Below are 23,612 nucleotides of genomic sequence, written 5' to 3' on the forward strand. Positions count from 1 at the left end.
CAGTGACAACATCACGCTACAACACGAAATAGACAACTTCCTTTTCATGTATAGATGAATTTCAGATGATGTCACCAACGTCTCCTCACTGACGTCACTCACTTCTAAAACTTGTCTGCCGCCATCTTGAGTACCTGATTCACGTCAGTCGCAAAGGAACTAGCTAGCTATACCTTCAATATGTTGTGCGGTGGGGTGCAACAACAAAAAAGGAGACCCCAAAATATCCTTTTACAGGCCACCTCAGGACGAAAAAAGACGGCGTAATTTACGGGTGGGACATGTCCCCACCACTTTTAAAACATCTCGCGGCACGAATGTACCAATACAAATAAACAAAACATCTCCAGTTAACTAGCAGAGCATTGATTTCGTTCGTTTGTTAAATAAGAGACGATCTAGCGCTGAAATGTGTTGTTTCTGAAATCAAGTGATCAAAGTGCTCGTTGCCGCTGCGATCAGTGGTGCGGATACTGTGTTTGTTTGTGGCTCGCGCACAGTCTTCACTCGGACGCGCGCTTCAATGTGGAGAGACTCTCTATTCGTTCCGATGAAATTACAAAACAAACTGCACACAAACGTGTCCCTGCCTGATATACAACCACTGATAAACATAATCGGTTTTGATGAAAAAAAAAAAAAACTATATGAGTGCGGATTAGAACCAGGAACCTCTGACACGCTTGGCAAAAGTTCTGCCCCTGGACCATTTGAATACACACTTAAAATAGTCAGATCAACATATAATATCATTGAATGCCAGGATTGGTAGTTCGGTAGCAGCGGACAGAGGCTGGAAGTACGCATCAGGTATCGCGTAGGGATCACACCCTAACGATATAATTTTTTGAAAGTAGCGTTTCTTTTCATGGCAGTCGAGGTGCGAAATGTTGTCTTTCGTAGCCATTTACTGTATCCGTACGAAGCAGTAAATAGTAGCAAGCTAGCTAGTTAATGCTTGTTAGTACTATAGTATAGACAGTACTCGGTAGGTACTAAAGATGGCGGCAGTCAACTGGAAAAAGAGCGGATGACGTAAGAGGTCACGTGACTGATATTAATGTATAGAAATGCAACACACGCCACAACTGGCCAAACACCAGCGATGATGTTCCTTAAGATCTCGTTTGGATCTCATCAAACCCGATGTTTGACGTGATGTGGCAAACAAACAGTTTGTGCACATGAATGACAGACCCGCAAGAAACTTCCAAGTTGGACAACAAGTCTTAGCACTTAGCACTAGAAAAGTGGCAACCAGGTACCTTTACCACTAGAACTGGACCCCTGACGTACACTGTGAAGGTGGGAGATAACACGTGGAGACGTCACGTAGATCAGTTGGTGGATCGCCAGACAAAATCCTCTCCTTTATCTGCCCCTGATTCAAATGATAAGGACATTGAGGCTGTTGAAACTGCCCCTCCTACCTCAGTTAACGTGAATGACTGTGTCCCAAGAAGACAAGCCAGATGTGGCAAGTCCAGTTGCACCTGAACCTCACCCAGGCTTACAGAGATGTTATCCTGAGAGATGTAGAAAACCTCCACAAAGGCTTGATTTGTAGCTATGTTGTAGTTAGCAACACCTATGTTAGATTAACTGTAAATGTTACGCAGTAAGTTTATAGTTATGTGTTTCATATTTCTTAGTATGAGTAATCTAGTGGGGGAGGAAAGTGTAAGTGTATGTACACTTTACCATCATCGGTAATCATCGTTTTTGTGATAAGCCTGCCACCTTGTGGTGACTTATATAGTGATGTAATTGCAATTTATGTAATATGCAATTGCTTTGTTTGACTATTTTTGTTTTGTTTTATTTGCCAATTTTATTCGCTGTCTTGTGTCAGTAGTAGCACAACAAAAACAGCAAATATTTTTTTTTATTGTTACAATTAATACAAATAAATAACATTTCATTGTTTCCATTGTTTTGTTGTGCATGCTGAATGTTGAAGTCTGTGTGTGACTCAAGAATGGACAATTGCAAGATATTTTCACAAATATAGAGGGATTATATCAACCCAAATACAAGTTTCACAAGTGTTAGTAATACAATTGTAAAAGATTTATATTCAACATGAAAAATGAAGTTAATCATTTAGTTAGAAATTAGATCACCTTTTAAAGGCAACCTATTTATTACTTCCCTTCCTTTGAAACCAAATAACTGTGATTTTCTTCTTGCATCACTGCATCAATAGGAAGAGAATTACAATAATGTAAATTAAGTTCCAAGTGCCCAACCAAAGGGAACACTGGTCACCATAACGGTGAGTTCAAACAAAAACATTTTAGGAAAATTTACATAAATTTATGAAACCAGCTTATGTGATGTGCTTTCAAATGTTTCAGTTGTATTGACAATTCCACATTCAAGATTATGACTTTAGGAAATGAGTGAATGCAGAGAAAGATAACTACAGAAGTGAGGAAATGAGTGAAAAGAATGAGTGAGAAGTATTTTAAGAATTTTCTGAGTAAAGGCATAGTATGTGAATAGTATAGATTACTAGTATATATTTACAATTAAGTTTAGACATTAAGTAAGCTAAAAAGTGACAGTTATAACAACTGTTGGATTTTACAGTGTATTCAGTGGTGAAATGACTTGTCGTTCATTAACCTGACATATAATGCATATAAGCAAGCTGACTCTGTATAAGTCCCAAAGGTCTAAGGTTAACGTATGTTTAACCCAGTAAGTAATCATTTTCTGCTTGTGTTGTTGCTGAGACTCACGGTCAGTTGGTTTTGTCTGTGTTGATCAGGAATCCTCTTTTCCAATGGAGAGAACTGGAGAGAGATGCGACGCTTCGCTCTCAGCAACCTGCGGGACTTCGGGATGGGCAAGAGAGGAAGTGAAGAAAAAATCATAGAGGAAATTCAGTATCTGAAAGGAGAGTTTGATAAGTTTGAAGGTACAAGCTGAAACACATTTATGGACATCTGCAATCATAGTTTATATGAGTTTATATATCTTAGTTTAAAGGATCCATTGAGAGACATTTGTTTGCTCTTCACAGGGAAACCCTTCGACACAACACAGCCTGTGAACTACGCTGTGTCAAACATCATCTCATCTATTGTGTACGGCAGCAGATTTGAATACACAGACCCTCAATTCACAGAAATGGTCAACAGGGCAAATGAAAATGTTCAGGTTTTGGGATCGGCTTCTATGATGGTATGGAAGTATGTTTTACTGTATGTTTTTGGTGACTTCATTTTTTTTTTTAACTCATTAATACATGCATTTTTTTTCTCTGTGTGTACTTGCAGCTTTATAATATATTTCCGTGGTTGGGTCCATTCCTTAACAGCAAAAGGATTATAGTAAGAAATGCGTTGAAAAATAGAGCAGAAATGACAAAGTTGATCACTGGACTGCTGGAGACTCTGAATCCACACGACCGCAGAGGGTTTGTCGACTCCTTTCTCATCCGCAAACAGAGCGATGAGGTACAGAAATCACCTTGTTCCATAGAAATACAGGAGAAAGTGAAAAGTAATCATCAGCTTTGATATTTAAACAGAATTATTTATTTAATTATTAGTCATAGATATTAAATGAAAATTAAATATGCACAAAAGATACTTAAACTAAATATAGTTGGCGACACTTTACAATAAGGTTCCTTTGGTAAACATTAGTAAATTTAAGATGAACTAACAATTAAAAATACTTCTAAAGCATTTATTCATCATAGTTGATGTAAATTTCAACATTATTAACACATTATTCAAATTAAAAGTTAAACATTTAGTAACACATTATTCAAATTAAAAGTTAAACATCTATTAACACATTATTCAAATTAAAAGTTAAACATTTAGTAACACATTATTCAAATTAAAAGTTAAACATCTATTAACACATTATTCAAATTAAAAGTTAATATTATTTAATAAGACACAGGTTAACATGAACTAACAACAGTTGTAATTTTTCCTAAGGCTGGCCACATACTTGAAGATTTTAAGCCCAATTTTGGGCCTGATTTGCGCCCCCAATGATCTGGGGTGTGTGACCCGATTCAAGGCTTCTCGCAAACGACTTTTTGTCCAAAATAATCCTCAAGTGTGTGGTGTCATTACGATAATTTTACTCTTCTCGATCACGTTGGAGCCCGCACAATCTCAAATCATAAATATCAAACATGTTCTCATGACTCTTGATCGGGCTGCCTCTGATGTATTACCTGCAATAGCCAATGAGAGCGAGCAAACTTAAGCAACTGGATAATGTGCTTCTATAGCTAAAACTTGGTAGCCACAAACAAGCCACGAAAGTGGAGTATTGAGAAAGAAGATCACCCATATTCTTTTCTCCTTAGTTTTTCTTCCCACAAAACTCCCGCCAGGAGAACCAGCTGACGACGTTGATCGTCCTCCATTTGTTTTTCTTCTCAAGATATCATCTCACTGTAAAAATGTTAATACAATGGACAGGTGTGCGCTCTCGCGGCCCAGGACGAATCTTCTAGTGTGTGCATTCATAAGATTATAATGCTAAAAATGCTAAAAATCGGTTCAAACTGCCCTGTGGTCTCCCACAGTTTTAAAAGCGGTTAAGATTTGAAAGTCGTCTAGTGTGTCCCAGGCCTTACATTAAAAAAAGAATAATTACTCTAACAAAGGTATTGCTCATGGTTAGTTCAAGTTAATGCTAACTACTAATGGGACCTTATTGTAAAGTGGTACTATTACATTTAGTCTGAGTTTCAGTTGTATTTTCATTGGTTTCCTGTTCTGTTTCCTTTGTTAGCTTTTGTTACCATGGTCATTCATTGTTTGATTAATGCATTGCACCTGTTTCTCGTTTCATGCATTGCTTTGTTTCTTTTTCTCCAAAGTTTGTATTGTTTGAAGTTTTTATGTAATTTTGGATTTTGGTTCTTAAAATACAACTACATGAATTTTGATGTTGAAATTTTCAAATTATTAGAAGTTTAATTGAGCATTTTGAATGTATTGTTGCTTGTCAGCAATCCTGCAAGAAGGACACACACTTTCACCAGGAGAATCTTCTTGTGACGGTGGGAAATCTGTTTGTCGCTGGTACTGACACGACAGGAACGACTCTGCGCTGGGGTTTGATGCTCATGGCCAAATACCCTCATATACAGGGTAAAAACACAGTAATGCCAAGAGTTTTTCCTCATGCTGAGTTTAATATTGTCTACAGGAACAAACATGTGTTGCATTTTTGTGCAGATCGAATTCATGAGGAGATTGACCGAGTGATCGGTGGACGTCAGCCAGCGGTGGAAGATAGAAAGAAATTACCGTATACAGACGCAGTGATTCATGAAACCCAGAGACTGGCTAATATTGTTCCCTTGAGTCTGCCGCATATAACCAGCTGTGATGTTCACTTCAATGGATACTTCATCAAGAAGGTCAGTGAGAAGAATAAATATTTAGCCCTAGAAAAGATACTATGTGCATCTTGAACATTGTCTTTTCTCCATTTTCTAGGGTACCACTGTCATTCCTCTGCTGACGTCTGTTTTGAAGGATCCAAGCGAATGGGAGAAACCGAACAGCTTTTACCCAGAACACTTCCTAGATGAGAAGGGCCAGCTTGTCAAGAGAGATGCTTTCATGCCCTTTTCTGCAGGTATATGCTCAACTCTAAACACCTAGTGTTTTGAAGAAATAAACATTTGATTTGGAATTTAAATCTCTCTCTCTCTCTCTCTCTCTCTCTCTCTCTCTCTCTCTCTCTCTCTCTCTCTCAGGCCGAAGGGTTTGTTTGGGAGAGAGTTTGGCCAGGATGGAGCTCTTCCTGTTCTTCACTTCCCTCCTTCAGAGCTACCGCTTCACAACTCCACCTGGAGTGTCTGGAGATGATCTGGATCTCAAAGGAATAGTCGGAATCACTTTGAATCCGTCCCCACACAAGCTGTGTGCAATCAGACGCTCCTGATACTGGACAATCAAAACAGAAAGAACACATTTTACCTCACTTTAAATAAGAACTGGAATGATTAAATTCACAAAATGTATGCGAATAACTCCACAAAACAAAATCACTTCTGACTTTTTTATTGCATAAAACATCTTGAGCAGCAGGTGCATATTGTGTTTAATTTCTTCTATGAAAACATTTTGTAGTACATTTTTTTGGTTTTCACACAAAAAGTAGCTTAAACCAGATTACTTGAGAGGCACAACGATGTAAGATAAGATTAGGCACATAATCACTTTAACGGACCCTTCAGTATTTTGTTTTGTCCTCTGGTTTCTTTTGTTTATCCTCCACTGTCTTAACTCTTCATATCTGTTTGGGTCTTTTCTCATTACCCCTCTTTTGTTATCTTATTGTAGGTTAATCTGGTATCCTCAAGGGTTTATATTTAGTTTACAATAGATTTAATATTTGCAATGTACACTGATCAGCCACAGCATTAAAACCACCTGCCTAATATCATGTAGTTTCCCCTCATGCTGCCAAATCAGCTCTGATGTGTCAAAGCAAGGACTCCACAAGACCTCCGTATGTGTCCTGTGGTATCAGGTTGTGAGGTGGGGCCTCCATGGATCAGATTTGTTCATCAAGCACATCCCATAGATGCTCAATCGGATTGAGCTATGGGGAATTTTGAAGCCAAGGCAATGCCTAGAACTCTTTGTCATGTCCCTCAAACCCTTCCTGAACAATTTTTGCATTTTGGCAGGGTGCATTATCCTGCTGAAACAGGCCACTGCCGTCAGGGAACACCATTGCCACGGTCAGCAACAATCTTAGGTAGGTGATATGTGTCAAAGTAACATCCACATGAATGCCAGGACCCAAAGTTTCCCAGCAGAACATTGCCCTGTGCATCACACTCCCTCCACCGATTTAAAAACCTAAAAATATATTTAAAAAAATATTCACATATTTTGAAATAAGTTGGTAACAGGGAGCTATATGAATGAATAAAAAATTCCCTTACGATTCTACAAAAAAAGGTGAAAGATCTCATAAATTTGTGAATTCGGTTGGTTTAAAAGCCACTATAGGCCTACGTCGCTTAGCAAACAATGTATTTTATCTGTTTAAAGTTTATTTACCCCTTCACTATTTTTCTGTGACTGTCTTTGGGACAGTTCACACAAAAATGGAAATTCAGTAATTATTTACTCACCTCGATGTTGTTTTAAAGCCTTATTACCTTATTTTTTTTCAGAACACACACAAAAAAAAATCCCTGCTGCACTTTCATGCAGTAAAAAAAAAGAAAGAAGAGGATTCACATGTCATAAAATAATCTCATGCAAATCGTGCTATATTTTTTTTGAATATTTACTGGGTTTGACGAGAAACAAACCGAAAATTGTATTTATCATTAAGTGAAAATCTTGGCCTCGCCATTGCTACATACACACGAGTGCGCAGCAGTTCGTGCCAGTGCGCCCAGGAAAAGTTACCCTATGTTTTCTTTTTTCCGGATTTCAGCTTTAATACATTTTAATTACATAAGGCTACAGTATAAACCTCAGAAGAGTATGTGTATTTATCTCTGTTGTGCTCAGGTCGTCAGACAGTCAGAATGACAGTTTTTGCCTGAACGTTAGAACAAATAATAGGCCTATATACCGAAGTCAATGTATTATTCTTTTCTTTTTGTAACTAATTTACAACTAATTTAATAATTTATATCTTGATGCATTTTATTTATAATGAATTTTTTTAGCACTTGGGTATAGCAAGGTGGTGTTGGAAAGTTTTTTCTTTCTTCAAAGCAGACCAGGAGACGTTGGGATCACGTTCAAACAGAAGAGTTTCTTTATTTGAGCGCGGCTGCGGTTCGTCCAACAAAATCTAACGTACATAAATTTACATGGTGTCTTATAGGCATTTTAGGAGGAGGGACTTTTGAAGGTGGAGACAAATTCAAACAAAGCATGTAAATGAGTATACAGGTTAAGGAACCCGCCCCAGACCGGCAGTCTCAATTTAATCAGCATACCTATTCAAATGCTGATACTGGCCAGGAACTCCGGTTCCAAGGGCCATCCCAGAGCCATTAAAGACAAAGGTGAAAGTCTCCCCTACAGCTAATCCAATCAACCTAACGATTCAATGTCTGGGCTCCGAAAGGTGAGAATCTCAGTGATCTGACTCATTTAAAACACAATAGAGATTGCAACTTTGCTGACATCTTAACCTTAAAAGCTAAAATCAGTATTCTTCACCGTAATGTTATGTAAGGAAGCATATCTGAAATAGATTCTTAAATTTGTAACCCTTCAGTCCCGTCTTTGAGAGTTCTTAAAAACTCTCACAAAATACAAATTTAGACACTTAAAAGTCCATTCTTGTATCTTGAAAAAGTTATAGGCACAAGCATGATCTGTGTTAATTGTTCATCTGTAATTGCATGCTGACTAGGGTTGGGTACCGAAACCCGGTTCCAATAGGGAACCAGTTCTGACATAAACGGTAGTATCGAGACCGAATAAGAACGCAACTTTCGGTGCCTGATTTCGGTGCCTGACTTTTTTCACCGCCCCCTATAAAACATCTCGCGGCACGAATGATCCAATAACAAAACATATCCAGTTAACCAGCAGAGCATTCATTTAGTTTGTTTGTTAAATAAGAGACGATATAGCGCTGAACTGTGTTTTTTAAATCAAGTGATCAAAGTGCTCGTTGCCGCTGCGATCAGTGGCGCGGATACAGTGTTTTCTCTTGTGGCTCGCGCACACCGCACTTTCTTCACTCGGACGCGCGCTTCAATACGTTGCAGAGATCGATCTATTTATGAGGCGTCGTCTATATGAGTATGTGCGCGGAGAGTTTGTGTGTGCGTGCTCGCGTCTCAGATTAGTATGTGTGCGAGTTTGTGTGTGTGTGTGTGCTGCCTCTCAGATGAGTATGTGCGCGGAGAGTTTGTGTGTGTGTGTGTGTGCTCGCGTCTCAGATGAGTATGTGCGTGGAGAGTTCCGCGCGTCGTGTGTGTGTGTGTTTGTGTGCGTGCGTGAGCGACTTTAGATGTGGCGTTGTGCATTTCATATAGTTGGAGCATTCAGCAGTATGTGTGACTACTTAGTATGTGTATGCAATCGTTTTATGTGTCCGTGAATGAAGTTCGATTTAGGCTCTAGACGGCGCCTCATATCTATTCGTTCTGGTGAAATCACAAAATATAGCCTAATGCATACAAAGTGTCCCTGCTCAGACTGATCTCATGAAATGGCGTATGTATGACACACCAATTCGATTTCCATTTTTGGCGTGCTATCAACACGCATAATCGCTTTTCAGCGTGTTTATCAACGCCGTTGACTTAACGTTACATTACTTAGTCTGTATATATAGATATGACCTACCCCAACTCCCTAAAAGTCCCTAAACCTACCCGTCACTGGGGTTAATCTTCCCACACCTAAACATACCCATTTTATGGACAATATTAAAATGATAAAACGTTATGGACAGATATGTAGGAAAATGGCATTTTTATGAACAATATGGCATTAAAAGATAGTTTGAGCCACGAATCCTACCCCTAAACCTAACCATAACCATTTCTTAAAACTACCTAGGCAACTATTATAAAGAAAAACAACAGACAGACGAGTATAATCACAATAATTTATTTATGGTTCCTATAGAACCATAATATACTAACCTTACAACACAACATCGATTCACAAAATACACCAATTTTATTAGCTTGATGTAATCCAAACCTTCAGAATCCATATTGTTAGCGATTGTGGACGAGGCAAAACATAAACCCGCAGCCGCGAGGGACTAAACACTGAGAGTCTGAATGCACTGCGACGCGCGAAAACTCATTTCCACTCGTTGATCCAAGTTTAATCATTTATTGCACTTCAACACGTAAAAGTACATGGTACTGCAGTTACCAGGTGATAAAAGTGCTGTATGAGTGGTAAAAGTGCGGTCAACAGAAAGTGTTCGCTCCCAGGCTCACTCCCTCTCTCCGTCAAAGCCCCATTGAATTCAGGTGAGCCCGTGAAGCAAAACAAATAAACCATCACTTCCGCCCAAACCCCGGTGACACGCCCACCACCTACAATCCGAGTGCAGTGAATATTTATGAATGAAACCATACAGAACACATAGGAGACTTACTGGTGGCTCTTACATTCCGGCCCCTAATTATTTTCACACAATAATTATACAACTGCACATTATGGAAGAGATCAACAATAATATATTTTATTATTTTTTCAAGATAAGGCAGTCCGTTTGAAAATGTCCTTTCTTCTTTAGACCAAACCAAAGAAAGAGACAAAGTCCTTTGTCTTGTAAAGAATGATCTTCACAATCACTTAGTCAGTCATGTAAAGAAAAAAGGTCTGTATAACAGTGTCAAAGTTAAAGTCAAAGTCTAGGAAGTTCAAAGGTCAGATGGATATCCTCATGGCTCCTCTGCTTCCTGTATAAGGCAAATCTTGGTAATAGGCCTGTCCAAATAACTGGTCTTTGTCCTAATTCGCACTTGACGAACAAGTCCTCTTCTGTCAGGGATAGTTTGCACAATCCTTCCTGTAAGCCATGAGTTGCGAGGTGCTGAGTCGTCAACTACAAGTACAATATCTCCAGTAAGAAAGTTGCGCTTGACACCAGACCACTTCTGACGCTCCTGAAGAAGAGGCAAGTACTCTTTAATCCAACGTTTCCAAAACAAGTCAGATATATACTGAACTTGTTTCCATCTGCGACGAGCGTAGATGTCCTCCTTTTTGAACTGACCCGGTGGCAAAGATGGCATAATCTTGAGCAGCAACAGATGGTTAGGGGTTAAAGGTTCCAAGTCATTGGGATCAGTGGATGCCTTGGTAATGGGACGGCTGTTGATAATGGCTTCTGCTTCACAGAGAACAGTGTGTAGACTCTCCTCATCAAGGGTCTGCAACCTCAGGGTGGAATTCAGGACCTTCCTCACAGACCTTATCAACCTTTCCCAAACCCCTCCATGATGCGATCCGGTGGGGGGATTGAAAATCCACTTAATTCCTTTCTGGAGGAGGGTGTTATTAATTAGAGCATGATTCCAACCTTCCATTGCCTCTCTCAATTCTCTCTCTGCACCGACAAAGTTGGTTCCATTGTCTGAGCGCAGTTCCGATACTTGTCCACGTCTTGCTGTGAAGCGTCGAAGAGCATTAATAAAGGAATCTGTGTCCAAGGATGATGCAACTTCGATGTGGATCGCTCTTATAGAAAGGCATGTGAAGAGAACCCCATACCTCTTCAATGTACTCCTTCCTCGCTTAACTTCAAAAGGTCCGAAGTAATCAACTCCAACCCGAGTGAATGGCGGTTCATCTGGAGAAACTCTGTCCTGAGGTAAATCTGCCATCTGCTGCTGCCCTGGAGCTGCATGGAGTCGTCGACAGACAATACATTTCGACAGGGTTCTCCTTATAGCCACACTAACCCCAGGGATCCAATATCTTTGGCGCAGGCTAGCTAGCATGTGGTTACGACCACTGTGTCCCACCTCTTGATGTATGTACTGAAGAATTATGTCAGAAATATGTAAATCTTTTGCCAATATGGCAGGATGCTTAGCTTCTTCCGGCATAGCTGCTCTGCTAAGTCGTCCTCCAACTCTCAGAACACCGTCTTCAAGTATTGGGTTGAGCTTATAAATGTGACTAGTCCTTTTCACACTTTCTCCCTTTTGCAAGCTGTTGAATTCTCCTGGAAACCTCCTTCTCTGACAAAACTTAATCTCCATCTCAGCTCTTCTGAGTTCCTCAACTGAAAGAAGACCACTCCCAATCTGAGCCTTGATACTCTTCATCTCTTTTTCTATTTTTTTTTCCCTGTTGGTCCTTATCCAAGCCAGAATGAGCAAGAGTCATGCTCAGTTGCTTTCTCTTCTGACTGAAGTACAGTAGTAGACTCTTCAGCTTAAGGAACCAACCAACCGTCTTCTTCAGATGGGTCCAAGAGGAGAAGTAGTTAATCAAGCGAGTGACTGCATCAATCCTTTCTTCAGCCTGCACGGCATTCACAACCAAGCCCATCTTAACCTCGGGGTCATCTGTCGGGATTCTCACAGAGCCATCTGGGTTTTCAGGCCACCCCTCCTCAGGCCCAACAAGGAACTGAGGTCCAGACACCCATATGTTGTTTCTCAGGAGTGATGTCACCTTTACTCCTCTGGAGGCCAAATCAGCAGGATTGCTTGTGGTGTTAACATATCTCCACTGAGATGGGTTTGATACACTCAGTGGGCCCTATCTTGCACCCAGCGCAAGTGACTTTGTACACCGACGCATGTATCATTCCTATTTTGCACCCGCGCAAAGCGGACTTTTCCCTCCACAGAAGCACGTCGGTTAACTAAGAAATACACTTGCGCTCGCGGGGGCGGTTCAGCGCAAAGAGGAGGCGTGTTCCGGCGCAAACGTTCCTTCTTGCTATTTTGCAGGTTAAGAAAACAATTGCGCCACTAACCAGGAAAAAATTGTTTAAAGTCAGTGGCGCGTTGCGCATGTTATTCATATGCTATTTTAAGGGCGCATGCTTGGCCATAATCAATGTAGCGTGTGCACAACGCGCATACACTTTGATTCTCTCATCTACACAGAAGCAGCAGTTTTCATTTTTGCAAATCATACATTATTACGATAGATAGATAGATAGATAGATAGATAGATAGATAGATAGATAGATAGATAGACAATTTATTTTAAAAGCATACATCTAGCTTACACATTTACCCAAATTATCATACGCCTGTTTAACCGAAGTTAATTTGGGTGGGTTTCTCCATTTCAATGTAACTTCTCTCTTTTACGGCCGTGACGAGAGCGTTGCTCTCCTTGGCTGTGAACCGCTCCTGGCGCGCGCCTGGCAAATCCGCCGTTACAATAGCAATCCGCTATGGAAAAAGCGCATCTGCTCTTAAAGGGAATGTGAGATGACGCTCTGATTGGTTTATTTCACGTTACGCCCAAACCACACCTATGAATAATGAAGCTACTTCAGACCAACCCATTTTAGATTTGCGCCTGGCGCAAGAGTCATTTATCCCGCCGGGAAAATAGCAACAGCGCCGAGACCCGCCCACAAAGTTACTTGCGCTTTGCGCTTGACACTTGCGTTTCAGATCGTTAAAATAGGGCCCAGTATCTTTGAAACCCGATTGGCTACAAACGTACGAAACCTTGAGGTCTCATTGCTGATGTACTTCAGTACGGAAGTACTATCGGTCCAAAAAATTGAGTCCTGAAGTTGCATCTGCAGCTCCTTCCTCCACAGCTCATCCATTCGACCTGCAACCATGGCAGCCGTCAACTCCATACGAGGGATGGTAATTGGTTTTAATGGAGCCACTCTGGCTTTACCCATTATGAAAGCACAGTGAACTTGTCTGTCTATGTTGTTTAATAAAAGATAAGTCACGGTTCCATAGCCTCTCTCACATGCATCCGCAAAGTGATGTAACTGAGCAGAAATCACTTCCCCAAAATCCATTGGTTTCAAGCATCTGGCAATTTCAAACCTTTCAAGCTGCCAGAGCTCCTTCAACCAACTTCTCCACTCCTGTGCAGACAAATCTGGTATAAGGTCATCCCAACCTAGATCCTTTCTGCACAAGTCTTGAAGGATCTTTTTGGCAGATAAGACCACAGGTGCCAAGATTCCTAAGGGGTCATAGATTGAACTGACCGTGGAGAGGATCCCTCTTCTGGTTAAGGGTCGATCCTTAATGAGGATTTTGAACTTAAAAGTGTCAGACTGAACACACCACTGAACACCCAATGCTCTTTCTACAGGAAGTGTGTCATTGTCCAAATCCAAATCCTTAACCTCTTTTGCTCTCTCTGTTGCAGGTATGGCTGCCAGCACGGCACGTCTGTTGCTGATCCACTTCATGTGCTGAAAGCCCCCTTTCAAACAAAGGGCACGAAGGTCCTGGTAGAGTGCTATCGCCTCCTCCTCAGAAGCCACTGATGTTAGGCAATCATCCACATAGAAATTGTGTAGTACCGTTTCGATTACTTTGGAGCTGAATTGCTCCCGATTATCTTCCGCACACTTTCTGAGAGCAAAGTTTGCACAACTTGGCGAGGACGTGGCTCCGAACAGATGCGCAACCATTCTGTGCTCCACTAGGCTCTGTTTATGGTCTCCATCCGGCCACCAGAGAAACCTCAACAGGTCCGAATCCTCAGCTTGTACTCTGACTTGGTGAAACATAGCCTCGATGTCAGCCATGAGCACAACAGGCTCCTTTCTAAATCTGGTCATAACTCCAATTAGCGTGCTGGTAAGATCAGGTCCCTGTAGGAGCTGAACATTCAAAGATGTTCCCTGGAATGTAGCTCCGCAGTCGAAAACGACCCTGATCTTTCGTTTCTTCGGATGATATACACCATGGTGTGGTATATACCATACCCTACACTCAAAAAAATGTTTTTATCTAAATATAAGATTTATGTATTTGAATTGCATAACAAATTTCCATGCATTTGGATTACATAGTTTTAACTTATGGGGCGGCAGTGGCTCAGTGGTTCATGTAGATTGTCTACAAACCGGAAGGTTGGTTGTTCAATCCCCGGTTCCACCTGACCAAGTGTCGAGGTGTCCTTGAGCAAGACACCTAACCCCAGCTGCTCCCGACGAGCTGGATCGCCTTACATGGCTGACACCGCCGTCGGTGTATGAATGAGTGAGTGAATGGGTGAATGTGAGGCAATATTGTAAAGCGCTTTGGTGGCCATTGGGTCTGTGAAAGCGCTATATAAATGCAGTCCATTTACCATTTACCATTTAACATAAACCAATCAATAATCTGAATGTGATTCATATTTTTAAGTCATATCTAAATGAAACAGATAAGATTTATGTAATTGTATTAATAAACTGAATGTGATTTATATTTGTCAGTCGTATGTAAATGAAACAGGTAAGATTTATGTAATAGTACACAGAAAAACGCCCATGTTAAATTAACACTGCTCAGTGTTCATATTTGTGCACACTACAGAGGTAAAGCGGTCTTGAAGTTAATGAGATAATTAACTGATGATTGAGCATTAATTATGAACACCTGCTGTTAACAAGCAGAATCACTGAAGGAAAGAGAAACACAAGAACTGACTTCAGCCACAGCCTTAGATTGACATCAACTGAAGAGAAAAGAAGACATTAAATCTGTGAAGATCTCAGCAGAGGAGGATTAAACAACTCCACAAACAGCATTACCAGCTTCACTTATTACTAACCAGACTGACTTTATTTCATTTCCGTTTGAATGAAAACAATAGGTGTATTTTTAAGTCACCATGATGGTGGTTAGCGTTTGCTTTAGTTGGACTCTTGACCCTTGACTCTTTAATATAAAAATTCTCTGGCTGCTATAATTATGTGTTTATAAAACACATTTGTTGCAGCAAAAAAGCCAAGAGAAAAAGAGATCAGGTAATGTTGGCTGTTTATTGATGATGATGACAAAGTCATCATCATGCAATTGCCTGATTCGCTGATCTTGTTCAGTGTCTAATGTTTTGATTATATAGGACTTGTGTTTTTTTATTTTGTTTTATCCATAACAGAAGCATAGGAGACTTACTGGTGACTCTTACACATATATTATTTGCAAGAAAAAGATCCAAACTCAGCCCTTTATCCAGTAATCGTCATCTTGACCGTAAACGTCAAACCCCGCGCTTGTTATGAATTCAAATTCAAAAATTGCGCCCTCAAGAAAAGACAGGTTACTATGGTTACGGCAGTAATATCAAACGCTCATTGGCTCTCGCCTCGCCTGCTTCGTCACAGATTGCGTCATGCACATTTGAAATGAAGACGGATTAACGTTTTCATGGATTTGAATTAATAACTTAAAACCACTGCCAGAGAGGACTGCGACACATCGTCACGTGAACAACTTTTGGTACCGATTTTGACATTTTCTCATTAAATAAATTATTGTGATTATACTTGTCTGTCTGTTGTTTTTCTTTATAATTGTAGCCTATAGTTTTAAGAAATGGTTATGATTAGATTTAGGGGTAGGATTAGCAAACGTCCGGGGATAATGGTACGTGTAAGATTCACGTCTGAGGCTGTTAAACTGTGACATCTAACGTTACACGTTTTCCAAAGGGGACCAACATGATTATTTCACGTACATTTTGCTCCGTTTCGCTCGGACATTTAACGGCGTAGACATACACGCGGAAGATGGCGGTTCGTTTCGGCGTGAACATACACGCGGATAGCTCAAAATGCGTATAGATAACACGCCTCTTTTGACTTGAAAGTGGCGTGTATGTTTACGCAAAGTCATGATGTCATGTTGCCCTGCTTGATATACAACCACTGATGAGCATAATCGGTTTAAAAATAAAAAAATAAAAAAATAAAAACCTACGAATGCGGATTAGAACCCAAAACCTCTTACACTCTTGACTAAAGTTCAAGTTCAGCTGCAGTGTTCCTCTTCGGGTAAGTCTAGTATTTTAATGCCAACTGCAAATCTTGCATATCAAGTATGAAGTATATCAAGTATATTTATACTATGCTTTGTGTGTTAAATATTTCTGCTCAGTGTCAGATATTTCTCTGTTTTGTAAAAGTCTATAATATATAATATATAATATGTAATATAATATATATATATATATATATATATATATATATATATATATATATATATATATATAAATAATATGAGAAGACAAAATTTTGATCTTAACTTAAGTGTTTTCGGCTACATCAGCACAATTTTTTATTTTATCAGAAATCAGAAAATCTTTTTCAGAAAACACACACAGGAATTATTTTATTTTTGATAAAGTGTGTGCGGTTTCGTTTTCTTAAGTACCAGTTTAAGAACCGTTTAAGCACCGGAACCGTTTGAAAAATACCGAGTAGGTACTGGTATCGGATGAAACCCAACCAATACCCAACCCTAATGCTGACACAGAAACAAAACATGCAATTAGGGTCCGTGAAGTCTCTGCGTTGTGTTGTTGTTGTTTTTGTTTTCTTTTGGGATAGTTCGTTCAGCAGTGGGTCTAGTTGTCTTCTTGAGGTTGTGGCTTCATATGCAGGTGAGACGGTCATTGCATATGGATCTCGGAACAGCCATCAAGTGGTATCTGTACAGAGGAAGAAAGAAAACAGAAAACAGAGCAGTATTTCTTCAAACACTAGGGTTGTGTGGTTTTTAGAGTCTGCTGTTGTTGTTTCATTCTTTCCCTATTTCTTAATTGTTTTGACAATTGATTTATGTCCTCACCAAAACCTATGGACCAGTGAGGTAAGGATGGACTAAATGGGGAAAGGCCTATGAGGTAGTGTCTTCACCCTGGGTTCACCCCCGAAGCCTGTTGCGTTCAGTTCTTCCCAGGGCACCTTACTTGTCCGTGTGTCCTATCCTGTCCCTGTAGGTGCTGTGAATAAGTTAGCAGATGACAGAAAATTCCCAAAATAATGCAATTATGAATTGCCACATTTCCATTCTCCAGTGAAACATCAGTCATAATAGACATCATACAGTAACAGAGGATGGTGTCTGATTGTAATGTTCTGCAGTATAACATTTAAGGCTGTGAGTATACTGAATGTCCCCCAAACAAAGGCTGTGACAGTCAATAAGTATTTCATCTTTGTTGTAAGTTACTGGGGAGATAAGCAATCACAGCCCAAATGGTTAACACCTCAAAAAGCTTACCCACGAGTCCAATGACGAGGGGAGGGGTTGCTTCAAAGTAGCAAACAAATGTAGTAAAAGCTGCATAACATTGTTAACTTGTCTTGTTATTTTTGTTTTTTCTACATTCTTTTCCAAAATGTCCGTGCTTGCCACAGTAAGAACAACTGGCTTCTCTAGGACATTTGCGTCTCTGTTTCTCTGAATTGACCTTAAAGGATGCTGCTGCAATTTTTACTCTTGCCTTGACATCAGAGTCTCTTTCCCATGTAGCTAACCTGTCCAAGTTGTTTTGAAGGGTTCTACTGGACCATGTTAATTCTAAGTAAGGCAATGCATTTTTATGTTCTGACAGAAGACCCTGAAACCATGTGCGAACTAGGGGACCATTATCACCTAGCACCTTCTCTGAAGTGTCAGCAATTCCGCTGTAAGCTGCAGCGGTCTGGCAAAATCTTTCTGTGTACTCACAAACATTTCCCCCCTTCTTCTGTAAACAACTAGTGAGCTTTGACCAGTCCACGTTTGGTCCAACAATGTTCTTTAACACTTTCAAAACTTCCTCTCTCAAGTCATCTTTACTGGCCTGTTGCAGTTCAGAATTGTTTACAGCACTTTCAAAATCATTGAATTCTGACTCAGTCAAGATCTGTGATATTAGCTGGGTGACTTCAGCTAGAGACATGTCATAGAGACGCATTTTACTGATCAATGCTTTTCTAAATTCAGAAAAATGTGTGCGTGGTGAGGGTAAGCTCTGGGATAGTCTCTCTATATCTTTAGGACATAAAGCTGTGTTGACTGCTAGTATGGAGGTCGCAGATTGAACTGAATCAACCCCTTTTCCCTGAGCTTTTTGTCTTGCTCCACAGATTTCAACTGCATTTATATTGACATTGTCTTTTATTCTATCAAAAGACTGTAAATCAGGATAGCTTTCATCTGACTGTTGGTCTTCTGAGTCACATTTGGTTGAGGCCTTGTTAGGGCCCAACTTTTTCGTGAAACAGGACACTTGAGTATGCAATTGTTTGTTCTGTTCTTTTAACTTATCAATACAACGAGCTTGTTCTTGTACAATGGATAAGCTAAATTCTCTGTGACAGAAGATAATACCTTTCACATTTTTCTTCCTGATACATGCACCCAACACTTTCTTGCAATCTTCAATTGACCATACTTTGTCTGCATCAATGCCAAATTTCTTTGTTAAATTCAATCTGACTGGCTCAGTCACGATGGAGTCCATGTGCTCTGATAACAAAGACTTGAATTCACTATCTGTTAAAGGTGTAGCTAGTCCAGCTTTCTCAGTTGTGGGAATCAGTCTAGTACTTTTCCTAAACATTTTGTGAATTTCTATGTTACCACACAAACAAACACTAAACTTCTCTGATCAACAGAGGGTACACGTTAACACAGATCAACCATTGTTAACCTTCCTTGCCCTGAGCAAAAGATAACACAAATACAAAACTAGCACTTTACACTAATCTTCCCTGCCTGACAAGAACAGAGGATAAATTTCATCTCTAAAAGACAACTTTAGAGGATAACTTAGTTAACAAAACCCTGCAGCTGTTTATTAACTTCTTCTCTGTCTGCACAGAGGAAAACCAATTTTTTTACTGGTCTGCATCGGTTCTTTTAATAGAATGAAACTCACTGAATCGTTGGTTGTACAGAAAACATTCGTCTGGAACTCAGTCAGCTTTGTTGAGATCTTTGAGCTTGAAGTTTCAAGATTCAGTCTGGAACTCAGTCAGGCTTTGAGATCTTTTTGGAGCTTGAAGTTTTCAATCTGGAGGAAGCTGGAAAGATTCAGTCTGGCAATCTTTGTCAGATCTTTGTTGAGATTTAAGTTTCAAGATTCAGATCTTTGAGCTTGAAGTTCTTTGTTGAGTTTCAGTTTCTCCATCCGGGTCACGGCCCCATCTGTTGTAACGTTTTCTTTCATCGAAGCAGAGACCAGGAGACAGTTGGGTTCGCGTTCAACAGAAGTTATTCTTTATTGAGAACTCCGCTGTACGTGGCTGCAGTACTTCCAACATTATCTAACGTACATAAATTTACATGGTGTCTTATAGGCATTTTAGGAGGAGGGACTTTTGAAGGTGGAGACAAATTCAAACGAAGCATGTAAATGAGTATACAGGTTAAGAAACCCGCCCCAGACCGGCAGTCTCAAATTAATCAGCATACCTATTCAAATGCTGATACTGGCCAGGAACTCCGGTTCCAAGGGCCATCCCAGAGCCATTAAAGACAAAGGTGAAAGTCTCCCCTACAGCTAATCCAATCAACCTAACGATTCAATGTCTGGGCTCCGAAAGGTGAGAATCTCAGTGATCTGACACAATAGAGATTGCAACTTTGCTGACATCTTAACCTTAAAAGATTCTTCACCGTGATGTTATGTAAGGAAGCATATCTGAAATAGATTCTTAAATTTGTAACCCTTCAGTGGCTTACAGTATAAGCACTGCCAGGTTCTGCAACAGAGAGGACCCAGAAGCGTAGAATTTAAATCAACAATACATTTATTGAAAATCAACTTTTACACAGTCGGGCAGCCGAGTCCCGAGCCACCAACAGGGCTGAGGCTAAAGGGGTATCCGTTAACCAGGCAGAAGGGTTTGCAATGTTGCTTTATTTTTGTAATTCTGCTGGGTTCCAGTGTAGTAGCAGAGACTACATCCTTAAACTTTAATCACTCATTTTAAGCTTTAAGTGCTATTGCTCAATGCGATCACGTGAAAAAGGAAAACAAAAACATAGCAGGAGAGAGAGACCCGAGTCCTCTCAAACAACTAAGTTATATCACAAAGAGAAATTACAATGTCTGAGTCCTGTACCGGCAACCTGCCATACATTGTAAACATCTGACTGGGTGGGCCGTAGCTCCGCCCCTGATTCAGCACAATGATATTATAGCAAGAGGTCCAGCACTGTTGTGATTATCGTACTTTATAAAAACACATTGTGCACATCATATGTGATTGAATTTTCTAAAGATATGGCCACAGACGTGTAGTCTATACCAATAACATTAGAACGACTGAAATGGGAATGCCCAAAAGCGTCTTCACAGTACAGAGAATAGCGACATACAGCGACAAAGTTGCTGGTGGTGTGAATGGGGCTTGCATTCATTAGCCGCGTTTCCACTGTCGGGCCAGGGCCGGGCCAGGGCTTTAAACGGGCCGTGCCGGGTTGATAGCCTCGGGCTAATAGCACCGGGCCTGCGTTTCCACTGTCAGGCCAGAAGCTCCACAGCGCTTCACTAAAACACGCCCGTAACACGCCTCTCTGGAACAACGTCACACTAACCCATCATTTCACCAGCAAATGGAAGTTTTATCAGAAAACTAATCAGAAATCACTGGAAACAGCGTTGAAAACAAACATGATAAAAGCGGCCGTTTGCTGGCATTTTTGTTGTTTACTTGAATATTTAAAACCCAAGCATCGATGTTTTACCACAGGTTTACAATAAAAAGTGATACATTGATCATAATGAATTAATTTATGTCAAAATTGCACATTAGTCACTCAGAAATAAATTACCGTTAGGTCTATTTCACAAAAGAAAGAGGACACACTTACTTCTTCAGTCGCGTCTGTTACTGTTTATCTGGTAGTTACAGGACATATTTACATCACATTTAGAAAGAATGATAATTTCTACAAATATATGCCACCAAAAATACGACCTGAGGAGCTTTAGCAGCACTCTCTCGACTCCCATACAGATATTTTCCGTCAGAGAAACAGAGGAAGCTCCCGAAAAAAAAGTTGCTTTATTTTATGATAGTCCGGTATAAAGAGACGAGACGTAGGCTACTGACAGATAAAAAATGATTGGTCTGATTTCTTAAAGCGTTCACTATGTTTTTTTACTATGCGTATCTTCAAGCGTTTACTATGTTTACTATGGTAATGGTTAGCGCGCATAGTCTTTTGCATCACAAACACAAGGCATTCAAACATGAACACGAGTTAAATTATTTAAAAAGTCTTTAATGCTGACAGAATCATCCGGCGCTGCCGTCTCCCGACTCACGTAAACTCCGCCTCTGTTCATAACCACTCCTCTAGCCCGAGCTGGCCCGCTCTGGCCCAAGGTATTCGACGGGCCAGAAATCCTGGCCGTTGGCCCCGAGTAAGCCCCGATCAAGCCCCGGAAGTGACAGTGGAAACGCGACTGGCCCTGGCGCGCACTAGCACGGCCCTGGCCCTGGCCCGACAGTGGAAACGCGGCTATTGTAACTGCTTGGAAAAGAGCAGCGTGAACATCTTCAAAATATCTTCTTTTGTGTGCCACAGAGATTTTCAATTTTTGGGTGAGCTAACCCTTTAATACTATTTATGTTTAATTCTGAGAAATATAATATTAATAGAATATGTAGGATTATCCGTGAACAGGCCATTTAATGAACACAACTCCGCATTCCACAGTTCGGAACTATTCCCCATCGAACCATTAGTAAGTCATAAAACACATTCATGGTGCCAAGATGGCTAAAGGAGATGTACCTCAGTTATAGAAACTAATTACCAGAAGTTGCCTCATAAATGTAAATCCTCTGTATTATGTATGCTTTACATTACCCAAGTTCATTTTTCGTGTTAAACATTTATCACAGCTAAATCCTTATTAACTTCCACCTCAACTGCGGGAAATATATGTTATTTGGTACCTACTTGATGGGTAAATAATTTCTAGAATTTTTATATAAAGTAGATGTTTGTGATGTTATAAAGTTGGCTTATTGAAGCGTTTAACTAAATTCTCAGGAGTTTGGGCACACGAGATCATGTGAACATTATGCTAATTACATGCAAGAACTGGCGAAAGGGGCGTAGGTCCCACCCAAGACCATTTCTGATTGGCTGACACACTCGGAAAGATGGGTCGGATGGACATGCTTATAACCCAATGACAAGCAGCTCTTCGTTGCTTTTTGCCTTGCTTTTGCAGTGACTTTTTTCTCTTGCTTTGATTTGTGCAGACCTTTCCATTGTCCAGCATGTACACTTACATGCTCTTCAAAGAGCTCACTCAAAACTCATCAACTCTTCCGTAAGAGCCTTCGTTGAACTTCGTCAAAGAAAACCCTCTCAGAGTCGCTCCAGCAGCTCCTCCAGGCTGCATTACAGTCCAAAATTGTCATGCTCTTCACTCATTAACTTCCCTCCGTCGCGTTCACTCGAATGTACGTCATTGCTTATGTTGCACGAGTGCCCACTACTGGCGGAAACTGCAATGGGCTGAACTGGAACCTAAGCCCTTGATCACTTGGAATCAGCAATGGAGTTGTTTGGAAATGTTTTATTTACATTTGTTTTCCCTTTAAGAATTTGTTTAATGCTGCATCCAAATGTATATAGGTGTGTTTAGGTTGTTTTAAATTTAAAAATATATATAATTCATATATCATAGAGTTGTTAGTTGTAGTGGTGATTAGACAAGATATGTGTTGACGTCACAATCGTACTGCATTGTGGGACATATAGGTGCCTGAAGTGTGCATTTACATTTACATTTAGCAGATGCCCTTGTCCAAAGCAACTTACAAATTAGAACTAAAATAAGCGAGTCATCGTGAAGAGACAAAAACAACGCAAGAAGTGCTCAAAATACAAAGTACATTTGTACTTTGAGATAATACATTGCTCAGATTAGCATATGCCAGACAAGGGAGGATTAAAGGAAAAGGACGTTTAAAAAAATTAATAAAATTATGAGTTTAAGTGCTCACGAGAGAGATGAGTTTTCAGGTGACTTTTGAATGTTGTCAGGGATTCTGCATTCCGGATGAGGGTGGGGAGATCATTCCACCTGCAGAACTGTGAATGAGAATGTTCTGGAGAGTGATTTTGTGGCTCTCTGGGATGGTACCACGAGATGTCGCTCGTTGACCGATCGTAGGCTTCTGGTAGGGATGTAGACTCG

At 40.3% G+C, this 23,612-nt stretch overlaps 1 protein-coding gene across 1 annotated transcript in view; it reads left to right on the forward strand.

Annotated features, from left to right (window-relative positions):
* Positions 1–6,079, forward strand: part of abca3b (ATP-binding cassette, sub-family A (ABC1), member 3b) — a 68,879-nt gene extending 62,800 nt beyond the window's left edge. The window contains exons 34-40 of the mRNA XM_082182426.1: positions 2,774–2,923; positions 3,029–3,189; positions 3,285–3,464; positions 4,991–5,132; positions 5,220–5,404; positions 5,484–5,625; positions 5,747–6,079. Coding sequence (XP_082038552.1) covers positions 2,774–2,923; positions 3,029–3,189; positions 3,285–3,464; positions 4,991–5,132; positions 5,220–5,404; positions 5,484–5,625; positions 5,747–5,934 — 1,148 coding nt within the window. The 3' untranslated portion in view covers positions 5,935–6,079. The remainder of the gene's footprint in view (positions 1–2,773; positions 2,924–3,028; positions 3,190–3,284; positions 3,465–4,990; positions 5,133–5,219; positions 5,405–5,483; positions 5,626–5,746) is intronic.
* The last annotated feature ends 17,533 nt before the right edge of the window (positions 6,080–23,612 follow it).

Source organism: Leuciscus leuciscus (assembly GCF_965113295.1).
Source record: "Leuciscus leuciscus genome assembly, chromosome: 1".
NCBI classification, from domain to species: domain Eukaryota; kingdom Metazoa; phylum Chordata; class Actinopteri; order Cypriniformes; family Leuciscidae; genus Leuciscus; species Leuciscus leuciscus.